Source organism: Beta vulgaris, chromosome 4 (assembly GCF_026745355.1).
Source record: "Beta vulgaris subsp. vulgaris cultivar EL10 chromosome 4, EL10.2, whole genome shotgun sequence".
NCBI classification, from domain to species: Eukaryota; Viridiplantae; Streptophyta; class Magnoliopsida; order Caryophyllales; family Amaranthaceae; genus Beta; species Beta vulgaris.
In genome coordinates this window covers 61,378,874-61,400,067 of record NC_079205.1, presented here as the reverse complement: position 1 = coordinate 61,400,067, position 21,194 = coordinate 61,378,874, and the positions used below count along the sequence as shown (strand labels likewise).

The following is a 21,194-nucleotide window of genomic DNA, read 5'->3' as shown; positions in this document are numbered from 1 at the left end:
AGAAAGGAAGTTAGAGGAGATGAAGTATATAGAGAGATATTAGCGAGAACGTTTGTATTTTTAAAAATAATTTTTTATACTGAATAACTTAATATTTTAATGCATAAATCTACATCATTATAATAAACGAAAAAGAACATTAGTATAAATTTTGCAATCAAGATAACAAAAATAGGTAACCATCACTTCCTAAACGGCAACAATATTTCGCAACTTTGCATCCCTGGCTATATCATCAAAGACATAGTTGGATTGTGCCATATGTTCATATCTTATGCAAACTCATAGTAGTACTTCGTCTCTTGTTTTCATGGATGCATCATATTGATTGGACATATTTGTCGATGTATATTTTTTACCATAAATATCTCCAACTATATATTAATACAAGTTTAAAAAATAATATTTTGAATATATAGGTTTAAGTTCATATGAGAACCACACACATATACACATATACACACACATTAAGATTAACCATCAACAATTAAATTTATGACATTCATCTTTATAAGTTAGTAATCAAAGTTGGTCAAAGTTGATATTTAAATAATATAAAAGTTAATATGATGCATCTATTAAGAAATGAAAGAAGTATATTGTTAATTTTTTTTTTCTCCTATAGAGTATTTAGAAGGAAAGAATAGCTTTAATCTTCCACAACGAAAAAATTACTCTCTTAGTCAAAAGTATGTGTCGTTTAAGGGTTTTGAAAAAACATCTGGATCCCAAAACACATGATTACGGAAGACATGTGTGATGTGTCTGTTCTTCGGTCCTTTGACAATTGACAAATTATGCATATATCTTGTATAGCCATGAGATGTTGGATGGATTGTCAGCATTAACTATATTTTTTCTGTTGGGTATATATTTCAAGTCTTACATCGAATTGAAATAAGGCAGAGTTACCTAATACTCCCTCAGTCCCTCCGTCCCATAATATAGTGTTTGATTCCATTTTTTCACGGGAATTAAGGTAAATAGAATCTAAGAGGAAAGTAAAAACTTTTTATTATTAAAATAAATATTGTGTGGAAAAAGGTGATCTTAGGAGAGAGAATGAAGAATAATTGGTGAAAGAGCATTAAATGCAACCTTGGGTTGAATAAACAAAGCAAAAAAATATTTTCAAGAAGCAAACAATAATGATGAACGATTTTTCTAGGCAAATCACAAAAAATTATGGAATTAAATATAGAACCAAGCACTATATTTTGGGACACCCAAAATGGAAATGAAGCACTATATTATGGGACGGAGGGAGTATATACTATATAATAATTCACCAACTATATTTTTATGCACCATCTTGTGAAGGTGTTAAAAACAAATTCGTATGAGCTTGGCTCAAAGCAGGTAATATTACACTAATGGTGGAGCAGTAGGTGACTCGTGTGCCCAACAAATTGCATCACAACCGAATATTCGGCTGGGAGCATGTTCGGCTTATTGGGAGCGTGATATTGTAGTGGTTCTCAGACAATACTATACTAATAGTGAAGCTGCATGTCAGTGTGTGAGCTCGTGAGCCCAATAGTTTATTTATATTCTTTAATTGTTAATTGCAACAATTTTTCTATATCTTCTATCTTATATTTGTGCTTTATGTATTTCCCTCACACGAAGGTATTCCCCTTGGTTTGAGGTTGAGATGACCACTGGTGCGGGCCGCGGGCTCAAATTTAACGGCCTGGGATCGGACCGTGAACTTCGCGGTTTGGGTGGGCTGGTCCAGGAGCTGAAAAATCTTAACACACATCAGACTGTTACCGTTTTCACGATTCTAAAAGCGCATATGGCGGTTCGTGGGCCTGCTTGGCGAGTTGGCATGAGATTTTTTTAAAAAAAATTATTTAATCTTTGGAATCATTCATTATTGTTTCATAAAACCATTAAAATATCATACAATTATCAATATTAATGAATAATTTTATTATTTTTGACTTTGATTGAATTATAATACATGCAATTTAATTAAAATATATACAATTTGATTGAAATATACCTAATTTGGTTAAATAATTACTTGGGCTGGACTGGACCGAATCCGTGGACCGAGTTGAGCGGTTTTAGTAGCGGGCTTTCGTGGGTTGGACTCGAAAAATTTGGCCAACGACCCATTCACCAATTTCACAGATCGAGCCGGGGTGGATCAAACTTTTCACTGAACTCGGCCCACATGGTGCAAAAGGTGGCTGGGATGGATGGATTGGATTGACCCGCATTGTTAACATCTTTAATACTTTGAGGTATATAAAAATTAAAATGGAGATATTGGGGTGCTTGGTAAATGGCTTTTTGCTTAGCTTTTGGCTTTTAGCTTTTTAGTTTGGTCAAACAACCAAAAATCATGTTTGGTTTGTGCCTTTTTTGTTTGTTTTTAAGTCGGCTTTTCAGCCAAAAGCTAAAAGCTACTCCAAGTAGCTTTTCTTCCTTGGCTGTTGGCTTTTTAATAATAAAATTACAAATATACCCTTATGGCATAAGTTGGATGAAAAAAACAATGCCCATAATGGTCATTTTATAGTTTAACAGCCAACAACCAATTACAATTTTACCAAACATGTTTATAAAATAAAAATAGTCAAACAACCAACACAAACTGTCAATACAAACAGCCAGTCAAACCAGCAACACAAAACAGCCAACAACCAACAGCCAACCGCCAATTACCAAACAAGGCCAATTGTCATGCTCTCCGGTCCGCTACCTGGCTTTCATCCGTGTCCAAACAAAAATCAATTTGGGTGGCAAAATTAATTAAAAGGTTAGATTAAGAGTGAAGGAACATCAACTAATGCCATTTTTCTCAACAGTAGTTAGTAAAGTTGTTGGTGACCCATAAAGCCATAACACATAAATAATGAAGATATTACAGATGAGCATGGGCCCGGGGGAAGTTATGTTGAAGAAGTTCAGTAAGTGGGCACCACCCATGGATGATGAATGGATATTACCCAAATTAATAATTCTCCGTTTCGATTTAGTTGTGATACTTTTTATTTTAGAATGTTTTAAATTAGATGTTACATTTTTATTTTGTATAATAATCTCTCTCTATCTTTCTCGTATCACATGAGACCCTTTTGTTTTCTTTGTCTATATCTTTCCTCTCCAAAAATTGTCTAGAGTATGTAATTTTTTAAAAGTGTTACGACTAAATTGAAACAAAGAAAATATTATCATTATTGTTGTTATCGTCGTCATCGTCATCATAACTTTAACAGATACATGATTCATTTTGAATCACCTAACTTAAGAGGTCGTTTGGTTCACTTCAAAGATTTCCTATGAAGTACGAAATATGGTAGTTGTTTGGTATGCAGAAGATAGGGATTCATGGGAAATAGAATTTCCAAGAAAATGAAAATTCATATGAAGTGTAGGAAATTAATCACCAACTCCTCATTGGTAATTAGAAATTCCCGTGTCAATTACAAATCTCTATGCTCAACCAAACACCTAAAGCCACTTCCTAGGAAATAGACAAGATAGAGAATTTACTTCACACGGAATAAAGACTTTCCATGAAATTAAGTTCCAACGGTAACCAAACGAGTCATAAGTAAGGATAAGTCCATTTTTTTAACTACCGTTCTCTTTCTATCCTCGTTACAATTGCTACTCTTTTGGCTCGAACCCAAGTTTTTCCCTTGGATCCTTTTACAAACCTTTGAAGGTTAAAGTTAGCCTTGTGGTTATGAGACCCTCCTTCAATTCTTATGACGAAGGTTCAATACTTCTCATCCCTTCCAAAAAAATCCTCAATTTTCCCTTCTTGCAAGGAAATATTTCGTACAAAAAAAAAAACATGGAAGACAACACCAAATATCATATAGTGACAGTAGATTATACTTCGTTATGTAATTCTTTACTATGTGTAATTATTTATTTTTTCATGGTAAGAAGAAGGACCCTATCCAAACCTCAACTCACACGATATTCTTGGTCTAACATTTGTGTGACATACACTTGAGAGCAGGGGCTAGACATAGTTACTAGTAGCATTGATGTAGACATATTCTCTCTACTCTATTTTGTTACTTCTTTTTTGACTTTTATTATTGAATTTCGTGAAGTTTGATTTTTAATATCTTTTGCTACTCGTTAAGAAAATAAAATATTTAGAATATAAACATAACTTATATTTTCAAGTCGATCATCTTTTTAGATGGTGTATTTTGACACTAGCATTGATCAAGAGATGGGCATAAAGTCCATAAATAGAGAAGGTGGGACATTCAATGGACACATTGCCTTCTTTATTTTAACGGTTTTTTCACCATATACCCCTGACAAATTTTTTTTTGCACCGTATACCCTTTCAACTTTTCAAATTCATCATATACCCCTCACTTTTCGAAAAATACATCAAGTTACCCTTAATGACTAACGGTGTTAAACTCCGTTAGTCATTAACCCCTAATCACCCTCTAACCCTAATTAATTAACATAAATCTAATCCTAATACCCTAACCCTAAACTTAACCCTAACCTCCACCCCCACCCCAACTCCACCCCCACCCCCACCCCCACCACTGCAGTCCCCTCCCACCACCCACCACCCCGAAACCCTCCAAAACCCTTCCGCCACCTGCAGCGCCGCATCTCCCTCTTCTTCCGCTACCCGCAGCACAACACCCGCAGCACAACACCCGCAGCACAACACCCGCAGCACAAACTCGCGCAGCATGGCAAGCTCGCGCAGCTCGTCGGGTGGCACCACGGCAAACTCGCGCAGCCGCAAGTTAAACTTGCACAGCACCGCAAAAAATATGGTCGTCGCAAGTTCAACTCGTTGAAATCAGGCTGAAATAGGGGGGAGAAGGGGAGGGGGAGCTGCGAGAAAAGGGGAAGGGGGGTCTGCGTGATCGGGGATGGCGGAAGGGGGGGGGTTGCGTGGTGGGGGTGGCAGGGGGAGGTGCGAAAATCCGGTGGGGAGGGGGTGGGGTGCGAAATTCCGATTAGGGGTGGGGGTCACATGTGCGAAAATCCGGTGGGGTGGGTGGGTGCAAAATTCCGGTCAGGAGTGGGGGTCACATGTGCAAAAATCCGGTGGGTGGGTGGGGTGCGAAATTCCGGTCAGGGTGAGGGTGGTGGGTCAGGTTGTGGCGATGCTGGTTAGGGTTTGGGTGGTTAGGAGTGGTGGTTGGCTGTGGTGGGTTGTGGGGGTGGGGGTGGGGGTGGGGGTGGTGGGTTGTGGGTGGGTTGGGCTGGTGGGCTTTTAGGGTTAGGTTTTTGGGTTAGTTAAGTATAGGGTTAGTATTAGGGCCTGTTCTCTTCGGCATAAAACAGTTGAACTGAACTGAACTGAATTGAACTGAACTGACTTGAACTGAACTGAACTGAAATGAATAGTGATATGTGAGAGTAAAAGTATTGTCAAGAGCTGAACTGAACTGGTCTGAACTGAACTGAACTGATCTGAACTGAACTGAATTGAACTGAACTGAATTGAACTAAACTGAACTGAAAATAAGCTGGGGAGAACATGCCCTTAGTATTAGGGTTAGGTTTAGGATAGTTAATTAGGATTAAATGGGGATTTAGGGGTTAATGACTAACGGAGTTTAACGCCGTTAGTCATTAAGGGTAGTTTGATGTATTTTTGGAAAAGTGAAGGGTATATGGTGAATTTCAAAAGTCGAAAGGGTATATGGTGCAAAAAAAAATTTGTCAGGGGTATATGGTGAAAAAACCGTTATTTTAATTTTAATGATGTCCTTAATTTTATTCATATCTATATCTTATAGCAGTTAAGTGAAACTAAGACTTTGTCTTTTTGGATTTAAGTGAATTGAACTGAACTTAATTTGTCTGAGTTAAACTTATTTTGTTTGAACTGTACTTAATTTTTATGAATTGAATTAAAACAGTGAGATGAAATAAAGCGAACTGAATCGATTTTCATAAATTGAACTAAATTGAATATGTCTAAACTGAACTGAACTGAACTAAATTTTCATTAATTCAATCCAAAAGAACAGTAGCTTAACTTCACATACATCCAACAGAAAAATGGGTTCGAGATCAACTTTAAATTAAACATACTACTATATTATATCCTTGTATCATACAACTATTTATGTCCACATCATAAACAATAGATTGATGATAATAACATAATATACATACAAGTCATATTCACAAACTAACATGGTGCTTATTAACTAAATAAGTGGATGTGACCTGTGCTACAACTATAAGTTTTGATTTTTTTCTTGAGGATAATTCTTTCGTTTTCTGTAACTCATGGAAGAGTTGAAGCACATCACCATATGTCCATGACTCAACTAATGGCCAAAACAGGAAACATTTCACATCATTTGTTTATTTATATGATATCATTATTGCCATGTCCATACATGTATGACTTAATGCAAATCATATTGGGTATTATAATTGGTAGATACTACTAGTTTTGATTATATTTCTGTATAAAATTCAGAATTTCCACCACATTGTTGTTCATTCTGTTATGTGGGTTTGGCAAGTTTGACTGCATTATTAAAGGAATCATTGCTATGTTTTTTTTTTTTTAAGATAAGATATCATTTCACAGGTGGAGAAATTTGGAAAGCACTGATCGAATTTTTGTCATAAAGAATTATTTTATATGGAAATAATACGTCTGAAATTAATACATGTATAATAATTGTAGTGTTTGGTGAAGTATACGTGATGTTATGTTTTGAGAAAATTGAAAAGATTTTTTTTTATTTGTTTATTATCATCTAACAATTAGTTTTCTTTTTTCCATAATATCCAACAATTAGTTTTACCAGATATTAGGCGTTTTAATAAGAACTAATTTGACACTTGACTTGTGAGGTTGTGAGTAGGAATGGCAACGGGTCGGACTTGGACCGGATTATACATAATTCGACTCCGACCCTACAGAAAGTCGGATTTTAAATCCGACCCCGACTTTGAAAATCCGAATCCGACCCGACCTAAAATACGAACACCCGACTCCGAGATCCGACCGGACTTAAAATCCGGACATCCGACTTAAAACCCGAACATCCGACTCCGAACCTAATCCGACTTATTTTTCTTCCAATTGTTTAATCATTTTTTCTGTGGGAAAAGCTTATATAATACAACTAAGCTGAAAGTCGAAGTCAGATTATACATAAATAATACATTACATAAATAAGAAAAAAGGATTGATTGACTCAAAGTCGGAGTCGGATTAGGATGTCGGATTATTTTATGAGATCCGACTCCGACCCTCCTCCGACTCAGAGTCGGATTTTTTAAACGGAGTCGAATTACTTTTTTGTCGGAGTCAACTCGGATTTTTTCCTTCGGATCGGAGCGGACTAGGGTCAGATTCGGATTGGATTGCCATCCCTAGTTGTGAGTATGTGACAACACTAAATAACTAAGAACACTAAATAACTAAATAGTTATAATCTTGGAATTTTTTCATTGAATAATGCAAAAGTGGATTTTAATTCCAGAAATATGCCCCAAAAAAATAAAATTTCCTGCGAATTTTTTTTTATACTTAAGTAAAACCGCTACTTGAAGTAGCGGTTAATATTAATTGACCGCGACTTCAAGTAGCGGTTCATTAATGAAAACCGCTACTCCAACTCAGGGTAGCGATTTATATTGAGATAGCGGTTTATGTGTATGAACCGCTACTTAAAGTAGCGGTTTTATTTTAAAATAAACCGCTACTGTGAGTAGCGGTTTACGTGGGCAAAAACAAAAAAAAACAGTTTCTCGCAGAGATTTTTTTTTTTGGGACATATTTCTGGAATTAAAACCCGCTTTTACATTATTCAAGGAAAAAATTCTACAATCTTGTATAGGGTGGATAGGAGATTTTTAACAACAATTACTCAATTTTAATATTTTAATCATCGTCATAAGATCTTTAATTGTAATCATGATTCAAGTTCGTTCATTCTCATCAAGTTATGTTTTAAGATGTTATATAACTTATGAAAAGAAAATAGATCTAAATTACATTTTCCCCTTTATCCTATCAAGTTATCTCTCCAAGGTCTAGAAGGTGCACCATACACACGCTTATATGTAGATCATGATGCGTATATATACCTGACTTACAAGCCAATTAAACACATGTAAATCTCTACTGATATATGTTCATTAATCATTAGTATCAATATGTGTTCATAATCTAATCTTTCATTTTTATCGTGCGTATAGTTATGATCCGATATGGAGTATATAACTATGTACTCATTTGAAAGTTATCTCTAATTTTACCTTTCCACTTTCAGTCCACCACGTCTTCACAGTTCACATCTATCATTCAACATTTCAACTCACATTTTTCAGACACACCACATCACAGTTGTTCTAACACTTTCCAGTTTTTCCCCCAACTTTCTCTCTCCTTCAAATTTCCAATTTCCACCTTCAATTTTCCGCCATGGAAGATCGCTTCGAAGACGAAGAAACTGACTTACTCTCTTTCACTCCTTCCTTACCTCGAACTCCCAAAATCTTCGACAGATTCGACTCTTCTTCTTCCTCCGACGACGAATTATCTCCTTCTTCTTCATCCTCCACTCACCAAAACCCTAATTCCACCACCTCAAACGGCGTCGTCAAATCCGCCGGTAAAAAGCTCGATTACATGATCCAATTTCTCGATCGCAAGCTCTCCAAGGTCAACAGCAACAACTCCAACAATGGCGGAAACGGGAGCAGCAATTCGCCTTTACCGGAGTTTATTGGTTCCGGCGGTGGAACCGGTATTTTCCGGTTGCCGGTTAGGTCAGCGGTTAGACCTGACCGACCTCCGAGCATTGAGGTGAGACCCCGTCCGAGGAGAGAGACTCAAATTGGGCGGGGATTGACGACGATTGTTACTACTGATAAGCAGTTATGGAGTGGGGGAGAGAGTGGAGTGAGGTGTTGGGAGTTGTCTGATATTTTCTTATCTCATGATGATGATGATGATGATGGTGGTGATGGTGGTGGTGGTGATAATGGTAGGTGTTCGGGCGAGGCGAGGGCGGGGGATGAGATGACAGCGAAGTTTAGGGAGTCGGTGGAGGCGGCGTCGGAGGTGGTGTGTTTGGTGGGTGATGAAGGGGCGAGAGTGGTGTGGAGTGGACATAAGGATGGGAAGATTAATTGTTGGAGAATGGAGGAAGGTGAGAAGAATGGATTTAGGGAGTGTTTGTCATGGCAAGCTCATAAAGGGCCTGTGCTTTCCATGGTTATGACTTCATATGGTGAGTTGGAGTTTTCACATTTTGTTATGTTATTAGTATATACTATATACTTCCTCCGTTCTGAAATGAATGAAACACTCCTCTCTATGTGAGAGCTTTTCGAGAGGAACGTTTCATTAATTTAAAAATGGAGGGAGATATTTTTTAAATCTTTGTTTGCTTGATGATAATTGATAAATGATGTGGGATGTTTTTGTTCTTGAGAACAAATGTGACTTGATGTTTTATTGCTTGACAATTGAGGATGGATAGATTGATGAGTTGGGTTTGTTGTTAGTTGTTACTTGTTATGACTTACATGGTGATGAGATTATATGGGGAGTTAATTTTTGTATGATACATGCTTTGGTTGTGGGGTGGTAACTTTGTTTGCAAATTTAGCATTATCAAATGTGGAAGTCTTTTATGGCTGTGCGGGACTGTGCTGCCATCATATATGACACTCACAGGGAATATGATTGGAAATCTATGTAGCGAAGCGTATCTTGTGATGTGCAGCTTATGTGCAGCTTTTTGTGAACTGAAAAGACCTTAGCTGGTGATTTCTTTTGGTCTATGATTGTTGTTGTTTTATATGTGCGAGATGATTTGTTTCCATTTTGGTTTTGCGATAGTAATAGTGTAATTTGGTTTGACAAAGAGAAAAGTGATTAGGCAAAGTTATATAGAAATCTGAGGCATATCAAGACAATTGGGTGGATTTTGAACTGGAGGCTGGGGATTGGGTTTTTGTGATCAACCGTCAATTGAGATTAGTAAGTTTGTATTGAGTGGGAATTTGATAGTTTTATTTGCTGTTAGGAATCATCAGAAGTTTATTGAAGCACATAATGGCTTTAAAGTATTCTTGAATTACCTTGCAAGTCCTTTCCAGTTGTTTTATAGCTATGAGATATCGTGTTTAGTCACATTTTTCAATCTCTTCTTGGTTCATGTATGAGTGCTACTATACACTCTCGATAAAGTGTATTATTCTTAGCCGGCTAGTATCGTTTTAGATTTTCTTGGATCAAACATGGATATTTTGGTGCCGTACGAAGAGCTTACGCATGATTGCTCTGAGTTGCATTAAAGGTTTTGTGAATTTGTTTCATACAAACTTTCTTGAACACACATCTTATTTTCCTTTTGCACAGGGACAAAGTTTTCTTAGCTTTTTGACCCTTACTTCCGAACCTGGTGGCAGTCAGATAATGTGTTTTTTTTCTTTAGATAAGTTTCTGTCAGTCATATTTCTTTACAAGTTGACGTAGTTTTGTGTAATAGTATGCTGAATATCTTTGATGTAAGCTCTCTTCACAGTTTAGACTAACATTGACCTCCGCTATCGTATTGTTAATGCATACTAGAACTTCCGCATGTCTCAAACAATACTGCACAAAGATAGCTGCCTGACCCCATATTCTTGTACCTATCATTCTTGTCCAATGTTTGTTGTTTCCTTGCTGGCATTATACCGGACTCTTAATTTGCATTGTGGTGTTGTATTCCTATATTTATTGACTGACTGTTACTTCTACTCAGGTGATCTCTGGTCTGGTTCTGAGAATGGCATTATCAGGATCTGGCCATGGGAAGCTATCATGAAGTCCCTTTCCCTAAAAGCAGGGGAGAGACACATGGCTTCCATTGAAGTTGAGAGATCTTATGTTGATCTTAAGAGCCAAGTCACTATAAGTGGTGTATGCTACATGTTCCTGTCAGATGTTAAATATTTGCTGGCAAATCATTCCACAGCAAAGGTCTGGAGTGCTGGAATTTTCTCATTTGCGTTATGGTAGGTCGTCAGTACTCATCATAGAGAATGTGTTTTATTCTTGGTGATTTTGGATTTCACCTTGTAAGAGTGCATATTCAGCTGATATAGTATGTATAGATGCCATCAAACACCTGTGGACTGTGTTTATCAGTACTTGCACTCCTATGTTACTCAAAGTTGGTTCTAGTCTTAGATATGAGTATGTTTTGAAGTGTCCATAGACTCCATAGGCCAATGTCCTTGTCAAAATGGTGGGTATATGACTTCGGTACTTAAAGTGATCCAAGTGCGATAGTTAAACTCCTTGTATAAGAAGAATAATTATAAAACCATAGCTGGATTCTAGCTGTCTGATAGTTTGTTAAACGTTGGCCATTACATATCTGAATGATTAATATTCTGTTTTTTCATATGCATTTGAAGATGTGAGGTTAGGAATTATGCTAGATACGAGTTCCCTTCAGTCCCGCCTATGTGGGGCTTGGTACAAATACACGAGAAGTTGCTGGACTGGTTTGCTTTATTAAATTCTTTATGGTGCTAAAATGTAGCCCTAAGGGTTATGGATTAGAAGCTCAAAATAGAAATACTAAATATCTTGAAATTCGGAACAACATGTTGGTTTTGCATTAATTGTCCAACTTAATACTGTTCTGGAAAATAATAAAGAGTATTGTTCCTTTGTTGCATCGTATTTGTTCAATGAGTGGTTAAATCATGTTAAAGATTGACAGTCTGGCACTGCTGTTATTCCAACTGCGTTGCAAGCATGTATTGCGATCTATATTGTAAATTATTCTTGTCAAATTTGTTGCTTCGTTTAGTAATATGGTTCACCTCCTTTTTAAATATCTGAACAGGGATGCCCAGACGAGAGAGTTACTGAAAGTTTTCGGTACTGATGGTCAGGTGGAGAGCTGGGTAGACGCGTCATCATTGCAGGATTTGACGACGGAAGATGAGATGAAGATGAGGTATGTAGCTGCTTTAAAGAAGGAAAAACCTCAAGCTTCATTTGGATTCTTGCAGCGTTCACGTAACGCCATTCTTGGTGCTGCTGATGCTGTTCGTCGAGCTGCAGTCAAGGGGGCAATGGGAGATGATAATCGGCGAATAGAAGCAATGGTTGCAACAATTGATGGAACGGTTTGGACTGGGTGTAGCAGTGGCCTTCTTGTGCAGTGGGATGCAAATGGTAATCGTCTGCAGGAGTTCCAACATCATTCTTTTGCTGTCTTGTGTCTGTGCACATATGGGTCCAAGATCTGGATTGGCTATATGAGTGGGATTGTGCAAGTAATGAATCTTGAGGGGAAGCTGCTTGGAAGCTGGGTGGCTCATAGTAGTCCTGTTATCAGAATGGCTGTTGGCTCTGCTTTCATTTTTACTCTAGCAGGCCATGGTGGTATACGAGGATGGAACATAACATCCCCAGGGCCCATTGACAATCTGATTCGCACGGAGTTAAGTGGCAAGGAATTTCTTTACACAAGGCTAGAGAATTTGAAGATTTTGGCTGGCACTTGGAATGTTGCACAAGGAAGGGCATCCTGTGACTCACTTATATCCTGGCTTGGGTGTGCAGCATCAGACACCGATGTTGTTGTTGTTGGCTTCCAAGAACTAGAAATGGGTGCTGGTGTTCTTGCAATGTCTGCTGCTAAAGAAACTGTAAGATTTTGTACAAAGTTCTCCACCTAATTTCATGTCACTTTACTTAATTGAAACTACTTTTCTCGTGATCACTTGAATCCGTTATCAGTCTAATGTGCTCTACACTTCTACTGTCCTAATCGTCTTAGATTTCCTGCTCTGTTTCTTTCTTTCCTTTTCCAACTTTCTAGTTTATCTTTGCTCATCGATATTCACCAATTTATGTCAGCTTCCAATGACATGCCACCTATAATTGTGAGGTTTAGGCATGCACTATACTGCTAATGTTAATTATTCTCATAAACTGTGCACATGATGTTCATGTTATGGGTTCTCTTGGTGATGATCTTGGAGGTATTTAAGGAGTGATAATTACATATATGCATGATTTCAGCCAATTGTGTCTTAAATAGTTCATTTCCCACTTGAAGAGCCATCGATCCAATGTAATTAGTGTACATATTTTTTTGTTTCGAATAGTTCCATTTTTTTGGTTTGATGGTGTAGGATTCCAGAAATATTCTGTTGACTGTGTACAGCTTTCAAGATAATTGACTGCAAAAGCTATATGCATTACCAATGCATCTCCCATCCCTTGGATTGTCTACAGATTTTCAGCTGATGAGCTGTCAAAGTAAAGAGATATCAGGAAACTAGATAGAAGATAGAATTTGACATAGGCTCTCAAGCATCCTCCTTCCCTTCCTTTGGTTCCTGATACTGTAGTTTTGGAAGCATCACTTTTTTTATGGCTTAATTTGAATTTTTTTCATAATGGTTATTGTTTGAACGATTTTCCCTTCTGTAGGTGGGATTGGAGGGTAGTGCTGTTGGACAGTGGTGGCTTGAGACTATAGGAACTATTTTGGATGAAGGTTCCACTTTTGAGCGTGTTGGTTCACGGCAGCTGGCAGGCCTGCTCATTGCTGTTTGGTGAGTACTCTTAGGCTGACTTAGCAAATCAACAATGGACTACACATCTCGTATTCCACAAGTAAAGCAGATAATGACTGACACTTAATAACCTGATTTGCCTTTCAAATTAGACACTCTTTGTATGAATTTTCCTTTTGAGGTTTGTTTTCCTTTTTGGGCAGGGGTAGTACTTGGTAGGGTTGCTTTCACTTGTTTCTACAAGACCAACCCCTTGATGACATTTTTTGATGTGCTTGTGTCATCATAGTATAAAGTGTGATACAGAAAAACTATGGGGTGCTTCTGTGATAAATATAGCTTTTCTAATTTAAGTTTCATTTTAAGTTGCTGATTTGCTCATTGGCAGCCATTGAAGTCCTCCCTTGGGCAATGGCCTTATTATGGGGCCTATACGAGATTTAGAAGGATTTTGTGCAAGTTTTTAAGAGTATATTCAGTATTCAAGCAATATTTTCCCCTGCTTATCTTGTCAAATTTGTCATATACCAGGGTGAGAAAGAGCCTTGAAGCTCATGTTGGGGATGTTGATGCTGCTGCTGTGCCATGTGGCTTTGGGCGTGCAATTGGTAATAAGGTATGCCTTCAATTTATGGCAGCAAGTTCGTTTCTTATAGAGCTTTCTTGCCCTCTAGTCGCATGAAAATAAGATAGATGAATAGTCATTCGATGAAAATTAATTTGAACTTTTTCTGTCAGAATAAGCATCTAGATCTTATCACTCAGATTATTAACTAAAAATGAGTTAGTATAAGTGAAAGAAATAATTTTGTTTGATTATATGTTGCTTAGGTTATTAGAAGTCTCTTTTATGATGTATTCTATCTTGATTGGAATTGTAAATAAAAAAAAAAGCTTTCTTTAATATTAAATTGAATACTTCAACAAAATTTAAGCCTTATTTTTCTTCTGTAATTTTTGTTTGATACGGGCTAAGCTATTTTTTTTTTGTTATTGGGAGCATAGTTGTTCTGTTCGGCTATCTACATGATAGAGTTATACTTTTTGATCTTATAAGTTTGCCCCTCCAAATGACGACAGCATTCAGTTCAACAGCTCTTGCCTGTTAATTAGATTTAAAAAATGTCATTTATCTGTTGAATGAATAAAATGATATCCTTATAAGTTATGATCTGGTATGCCTATGCATGTGATAAGCACAGAAGCACAATGTTCTACGTGCCATTGATGATGTCTGACCGGGCTTTAGGTTTTTTGTCTCAGGGGGCAGTTGGCTTACGGATGAGAATTTTTGATCGCGTAATGTGTTTTGTTAATTGTCACTTTGCTGCCCATCTGGAAGCAGTCAACCGTAGAAATGCTGACTTTGATCATTGTTACCGATCAATGGTTTTTAGTCGGCCTTCCACTTTCAATGGTGCTGCCGGTATTAAGCCATATTTCCTATTGTCTTGCTCGGTTGCCTGCTTCATATATATATCATGCTTTGTTTATCGTTCTGGCTTGTTGTTGGCCTTTTGTCTTGCAGTTGGTGTCTCATCTTCTGCTCAAATGCTGCGTGGTGCTAATGTACGTAAATATTGCATGTAGCAGTGGTTTGCTTAATGATATGCTGAGTGTTATAAATTTCTTAACAGTTGTGGCGTCCTTCTACAGAGTGTGGGCTTTCGCGCTGTTGAAGCAGCACCTGAGTTATCAGAAGCAGACTTGGTCATCTTTCTTGGAGATTTTAACTATCGCCTTGATGGTATATCTTATGATGAAGCAAGAGATTTCATCTCTCAAAGATGCTTTGAATGGCTCAGAGAGAGGGATCAACTTCGTGCAGAGATGGAGGCTGGGAGAGTATTTCAAGGAATGCGTGAAGCCATTCTTAGGTTTCCTCCTACATATAAATTTGAAAGACATCAGCCTGGTTTAGCCGGTATTACTTCTATATAACAATGTTGTTTCCTGATTGATTATATCTCTCTTGTTTTCATGTGTTGTGGTTTTTATGGCATGCTAAGCTTTTATTGTTCAGGAACTTCTGATTGGTTTTCTTTCTCTCTTCTTGAGGTTTTCTATACTGTTTAAAACTAGTGGTTTAGCATATAAAATAGTAAAATTGAAGTGTAGAAAAGCACAATAGATTTTGTTTATATAGTCATTTTCAGAATCATAAGTGCTATGGATGCATCGTTAGGTTGTGTTTCTGTCTTGAGAGAGAATAACGGGTTTGAGCTTTAGAAGACTCGGATGAAGCATGTGTTGACAGTTACTTAACAGTGAGTAATTTAGCTGATGTGCTGACAATAAGGGTGCATTCTTTTCAACTTATTTTTGCTTATCTTAACTTATCTTTACTTTATCTGAATTCATCTGAAGTTATTTATTCTTATAAGGACTGTAAATAAGGGGAACACAACAGACCATACCTATGTTACTTTGTCTCGGGTACTTTTGTTAGGCACGGGTATGTGTTCAAATGTCCAACTTGGCTATTCTATGAAAATTTCCCATGGTTGTGGCCTAAATTGGAGTGTGAAGCTTCCATACCTTTGTTGGACTACCAAAATGATGGTACATCATGGGTATTTGAGATAAAATGAAGAGTTCAAGTAACATAGTGATAAAACACTGCTTGCTTTGCTTCTTCTCTATATCCTAATACGTTCTGTCTGCTTATTTGAAAAGGTTATTTGGTTTTGGTACAAGTACATTATGTGGATATGATATTTATGTCTAAGGTGTTAATTACTGCTTATCGGTCATCCATGAAGAAGAACTATGAGTTGTCTGTCGTAGTCTATTATTTTACCTTTCAATTGATAAAAATTGGTTTCTTCTCTTTTCATCTTTGTTCTGATCGCTAATACTGCTTCACTTCATGAGGGTTGTGCTATGAGTAAGAACTGATATTTGGGGAGAGGGGACTTTAGGATCATCTTTATTAGTTACTTAGGAATTTGCTTGGAGAATAAGTTAGGGAAGAAGCACTATGTATAAACCATATTAGAGAGAGAAAGGATGCGGGAATACTGGAGGGTTTAGTGGTTTAGCTTTGGGAGAGAAACAAGCCTTCCGGAAGCTTGTATTATCCTTTATTGTTGTCGTTTCTAGTTCTAAAATGATCAAATACCATCTTCTCCACTTAATTTCCATATTTCCTTGAATATATCTGTCTAAGCTAAGCTAGTGCTTAGAACGTTGATGATGATGCATAATGTGTGAACTTGTGAAATGCCTTTCTAGTTTTTATTCTTTCAAATGCACAATTTTTGCTGGTAGTTAAATGTGAAGGTCTTGTTATTCCATGACTAGGTTATGATGCTGGTGAAAAGAAACGAATTCCTGCTTGGTGTGACAGGATTTTATATCGTGATAGCCGTGCTTCATCAGCATTGGAGTGCAGTCTTGATTGTCCAGTTGTTTGCTCAATCTCAGAGTATGTCCTTTTGTGAATTTTGGAGATTTATTTGTCAGTATACTATTCTACCATTTTCTTTGAAGTTCTGACAACTTGTATTGCTAGGTATGAGGCTTGCATGGATGTGACTGATAGTGATCACAAACCTGTGCGATGCAAATTTAATATAGATATTGCTCGTGTTGATGAGTCAGTAAGGAGACAAGAGTACTGTGAAATTATTGAATCAAACACAAAAGTCCGTGCTCTTCTCCAAGAACTATGTAGAGTACCGGAAATCATAGTCAGTACAAACAATATAATTCTTCAAGATGAGGGCACATCACTGTTGCGAATTGCAAACAAAAGCACAGCCGATAAAGCTATGTTTACCATAATTTGTCTTGGGGAGTCCACTATTGACACAGATGGATTAGCATCAAATCACAGTCCAAGAGGTGCTTTTGGCTTCCCACGCTGGCTTCAGGTATGTCATTGTTGTTGCTGCAGCCATCAGATTTTTTTGCATATTGTGAATACTGACTAGACAATGCAAACAATCAGTTCCCGAGTATGTGTATGTAGGCTATGTAGGTTTCTTTAATCTGAAGCTATTATGTAGCTAGTGGCATAGTTATTTGGGTTAGTTACTACTTACCAGATATGACAACTTGCGCAGCTGCACTGCTTAGTGTCAATCTCTTACACTTTCATTTTGCAAGTCCTAGTCCTTTGGTTGTCAATGGGAGCATGATTTTACATCTAAGATGCGGTCACGATACTAGTCAACGAATCATTTTCGCGGGCAATGCGGAACGGTTTGTGGCTTTATATCGCGATCGTGGTAAGCTCAAAAATCTTTCAATAGTACGAGTGGCACAGAACCCTGAGCCAGGCACTAGCTGCTAGACTCGTATGTAGACTTCTGGTTTCACCTATGTCCGGTTTTGGCTGATGGCAGTTGGAGCATAGGTGATGGCTAACCTAGCTATCAAACCTACCTCCATTTCCAACTAAAAGGTCACATGTGACTTGATGGTCAAAAGTCTCTACCTTGAACCATTATTTTGCCAAATTTTGTTCTGTATTATTATTATGCTGTAACATACCATTTCCCAGTTTAGCCAAATTGAGTATATGCACTGGAGTTTAGTATGAGGACAAGCAATATCACTTCTTTTAGCATGAGAACACTGAAATTATAATCCATTTTAGTGAAAATTTAATCCATTTTTTCGGAAGATATTATATGATAATCCTTTTGGAAATTGGTCCCGCAAGGAAAAAAAGGTTATGATTTAGCCAAAATGGGTTACATATTGGTTAAAAAGGATTATAAAAAAGTTTTCTCATGTTTTCGTTTGAGGAATGTTCTCATAGGAACCCAGCCTTATATATATCCTTTTTCCTTGTCGTCCAATATAATGATATGGGTCGCACTGCTGCACCAATTTTCAATTTTGTATTCGACTTGTACTCTAGTAGCTTTAGTCTCAATAACATTGTATCCATAATTTTGATGGAGGAATTTATTTAGCAGGGAGTCATTATATAAACACAACACAGCCCATTTTGTGCACCTTGTTATGAATTTCGGTCTAACTCTGCACAACCATGCAAGGTCCATAATAATGAAATTTCATCTCCAAATATATTAACAAGTTTTCATTGCCACTCAATATCACCTTCCAAAGTGGCGATGGTAATGGAATTTTATAAGCAAGAGAGGTTTTAATTTGGACAAGCATTACCATAGGCATTGTCGATGAGACTTCCATTACTAAATCACATTATTGCCATGAGACTTCCTTTACCTTTTATACACTAAATTTAATCTACCCATTATTGCCATTTTTTATTATTTACTAAATCACATACAAGTATACAACTACTATTTCTTGGACTTTATCTCATGTAGAACTTAATTGAATCTGGATCAGGTAACTCCTGCAAAGGGTGTGATTGAACCAAATCGTACAGTAGAGGTCGAAGTTCATCATGAGGAGTTTGAAACCCTAGTAGAGTTTGTTGATGGTGTTCCCCAGAATAGTTGGTGCGAAGATGCCAGGGATAAGGAAGTCATTATGGTTGTAAGGGTTCATGGAAGCTGTTGTACTGAGATTGGCAGCCACCGCATACGTGTCCGTCACTGCTGCTTAACCAAGGAGAAAGGCTCCAAAACTAAACAAGGAAATGAGGTAAAAGTCCAGTCAAATATCTTGCATAGGTCCAGCATCCAAAATCTCAACACTACACTTGATGTTTTTGAGAAGCTACGCAAGCTTCGGTCTCCTTGAGGAAGTTCAAATAACCCGTGATTGAATATATTTATTTTTTATTTACTGGAAGGCTCGACCCCTTTGAGGTTGGGTATATGAGATGATCCCACCTATAAGGAAATCCCAGCCATGCAATCAACATTGAAGGAAATTAACGACCACATAATACCTATCCTCACGTATCGAACACCATCCTCGTGATCGAGAGTTTAGGAGCTTTACCATTGAATTCCCACTTGATTCTCTATAAACCTTGCTTTATGATCCCCACTTTACTTCACCTCCCCTCCGGAAGTGCGCGTACCTAGGAACATTGATCTTTCCAGGCAACTCTGTTAGCAGACGTAAGTGTGTTCTTCCTGTTGTCCGGCTTAATTTGCCTTCTTGCAGAATACAAGGCAAACTACAGTCATTTCTGTAAATAGATCATCTAAATGGTGCTGATTTACATTAGATTGCTGAAGTTCGTTGTATCATGTATGTACAGAAGGCATGTATAGGATTTGAATGTATGAACAGCGAAAGGGAGTTGTTCATGGAAAAAACTTAAAATTGTGAAGTTGAACGAAAATAAAACCCTTGTAAGCTGTATTATATTGGTGTACTAGGTTGTTTTTGGTCATGCGAAGAAAATTTGATTTGCTGTGTTTTCGTGCATTTTTGCTGAAAGCTGTACCTCTTCCTTGTTCATTAATAGGTAAACAAGTAAATATAACTGTTGTGACACAATTGTATATGGAGAGAGATTCAGAGATGGATTCCGTTGAGAACAACTCTTATATGAGAACGTGAGAACAATAAGTAATTATCGTTTTTAACCAATAAGTAATCCAATCTTTTTTTTATTATTTTTTGATTCGGTAATTAATTGGCCAAGTAGGTTCAGTCCTCATGAGTTATGGGGTAGCAAGGGGATCCCAACTCATAAGGAAACTTCCAGAGACGGAAAAATGGGGATTTATATTCGCAAGCAAATATCCACACAAACACCCTAAATTTAGGATTCATGAGGATCGAACTCCCTATCATGAGGTTGGGAGGTGGGAGATCCAACCATTGAGCTTCCATGTTATAACAATTTTTTTTTATCTTGCGAATCATGTCTTAAAATATGATTGCATTTTCAAGAAAATAGATTATCATATAATAGCAATATAATAAAAGAAAGAATTACATGTTCTACTATTGGTTGGAGTAACAGAGAGATAATCTTCCTTAAGTAAGGGTTTAATCCACGTACGGATAAATCAATTTAATTTAGTTTGATGTTTCTGCGGCTGGAAGACAATAGGGATAAATGGAATGATTTTGATATTATGCTTTGAGTAGAAATTTGAAAGTGTTGTACTGCATATGAAGTTATATATCTGCCTTCATTCTTGCGTTGCTTTGAAAAATGAAAGTCTAGACTATAATTCTTTTTTTGGCTTTTATCTTGGAGGACTGAATCTTTTACTTAATCTCCATTTTATAGGAGAATAAGACTAAACAATATAGTACTTTTTCTCTTCTAACATGTACTTATTTCCTTTTTTGAGAAAGTTATATAAATAGAAGGTTGAAATAACAGATCCAGTAAAACTTTATATACAAGTAAAATAAGATTTTTTGAGGTCGTGAAATTGACCACTAATTATTTGATTGAGTGCCGAGATTGAGACTTCACGTATAAATTTTCACTTACACACTTACAAGATTAGGTAAATAGCTTTCTCCATTTTGTACCTATCTATTATGGACAGGTGTCATTTCTCTAATTCATTTTGTAACATTTCAAGTAGAACTTTGCGAAAGTAATTATGTAAACTAATCAACTTCATAACAATTTACTTACCCATGGTTTAGATGGGGGAGTATTTCATACACTTCCAGTTTTTGTTAAATTTTCTTCAATGGAAAATTGAAGCTGATAAGAGAAGATTAGTCAATTATGAATCGTGTTTAATAGATAATTACAAGATATTATTCTTGAAAAATCAGCTGAAAATCAGAAGAAA

The 21,194-nt window shown here is 37.0% G+C and overlaps 1 protein-coding gene across 2 annotated transcripts; it reads left to right on the top strand.

Annotated features, from left to right (window-relative positions):
* Positions 1-8,249: 8,249 nt before the first annotated feature.
* Positions 8,250-19,854, top strand: LOC104890163 (type II inositol polyphosphate 5-phosphatase 15). 2 transcript variants are annotated; one of them, XM_010675548.4, is made up of 11 exons: positions 8,251-9,224; positions 10,749-11,001; positions 11,844-12,654; positions 13,445-13,569; positions 14,062-14,146; positions 14,794-14,956; positions 15,059-15,099; positions 15,187-15,454; positions 16,834-16,957; positions 17,045-17,405; positions 18,859-19,854. In XM_010675548.4, the coding sequence occupies exons 1-11, from the start codon at positions 8,414-8,416 to the stop codon at positions 19,213-19,215; spliced, it is 3,399 nt and encodes a 1,132-aa protein (XP_010673850.1). In that variant the 5' UTR covers positions 8,251-8,413; the 3' UTR covers positions 19,216-19,854. The 2 variants fall into 2 exon arrangements, with proteins under 2 accessions (XP_010673849.1, XP_010673850.1); XM_010675547.4 differs by having other exon boundaries at positions 8,250-9,224; positions 14,794-15,099.
* The last annotated feature ends 1,340 nt before the right edge of the window (positions 19,855-21,194 follow it).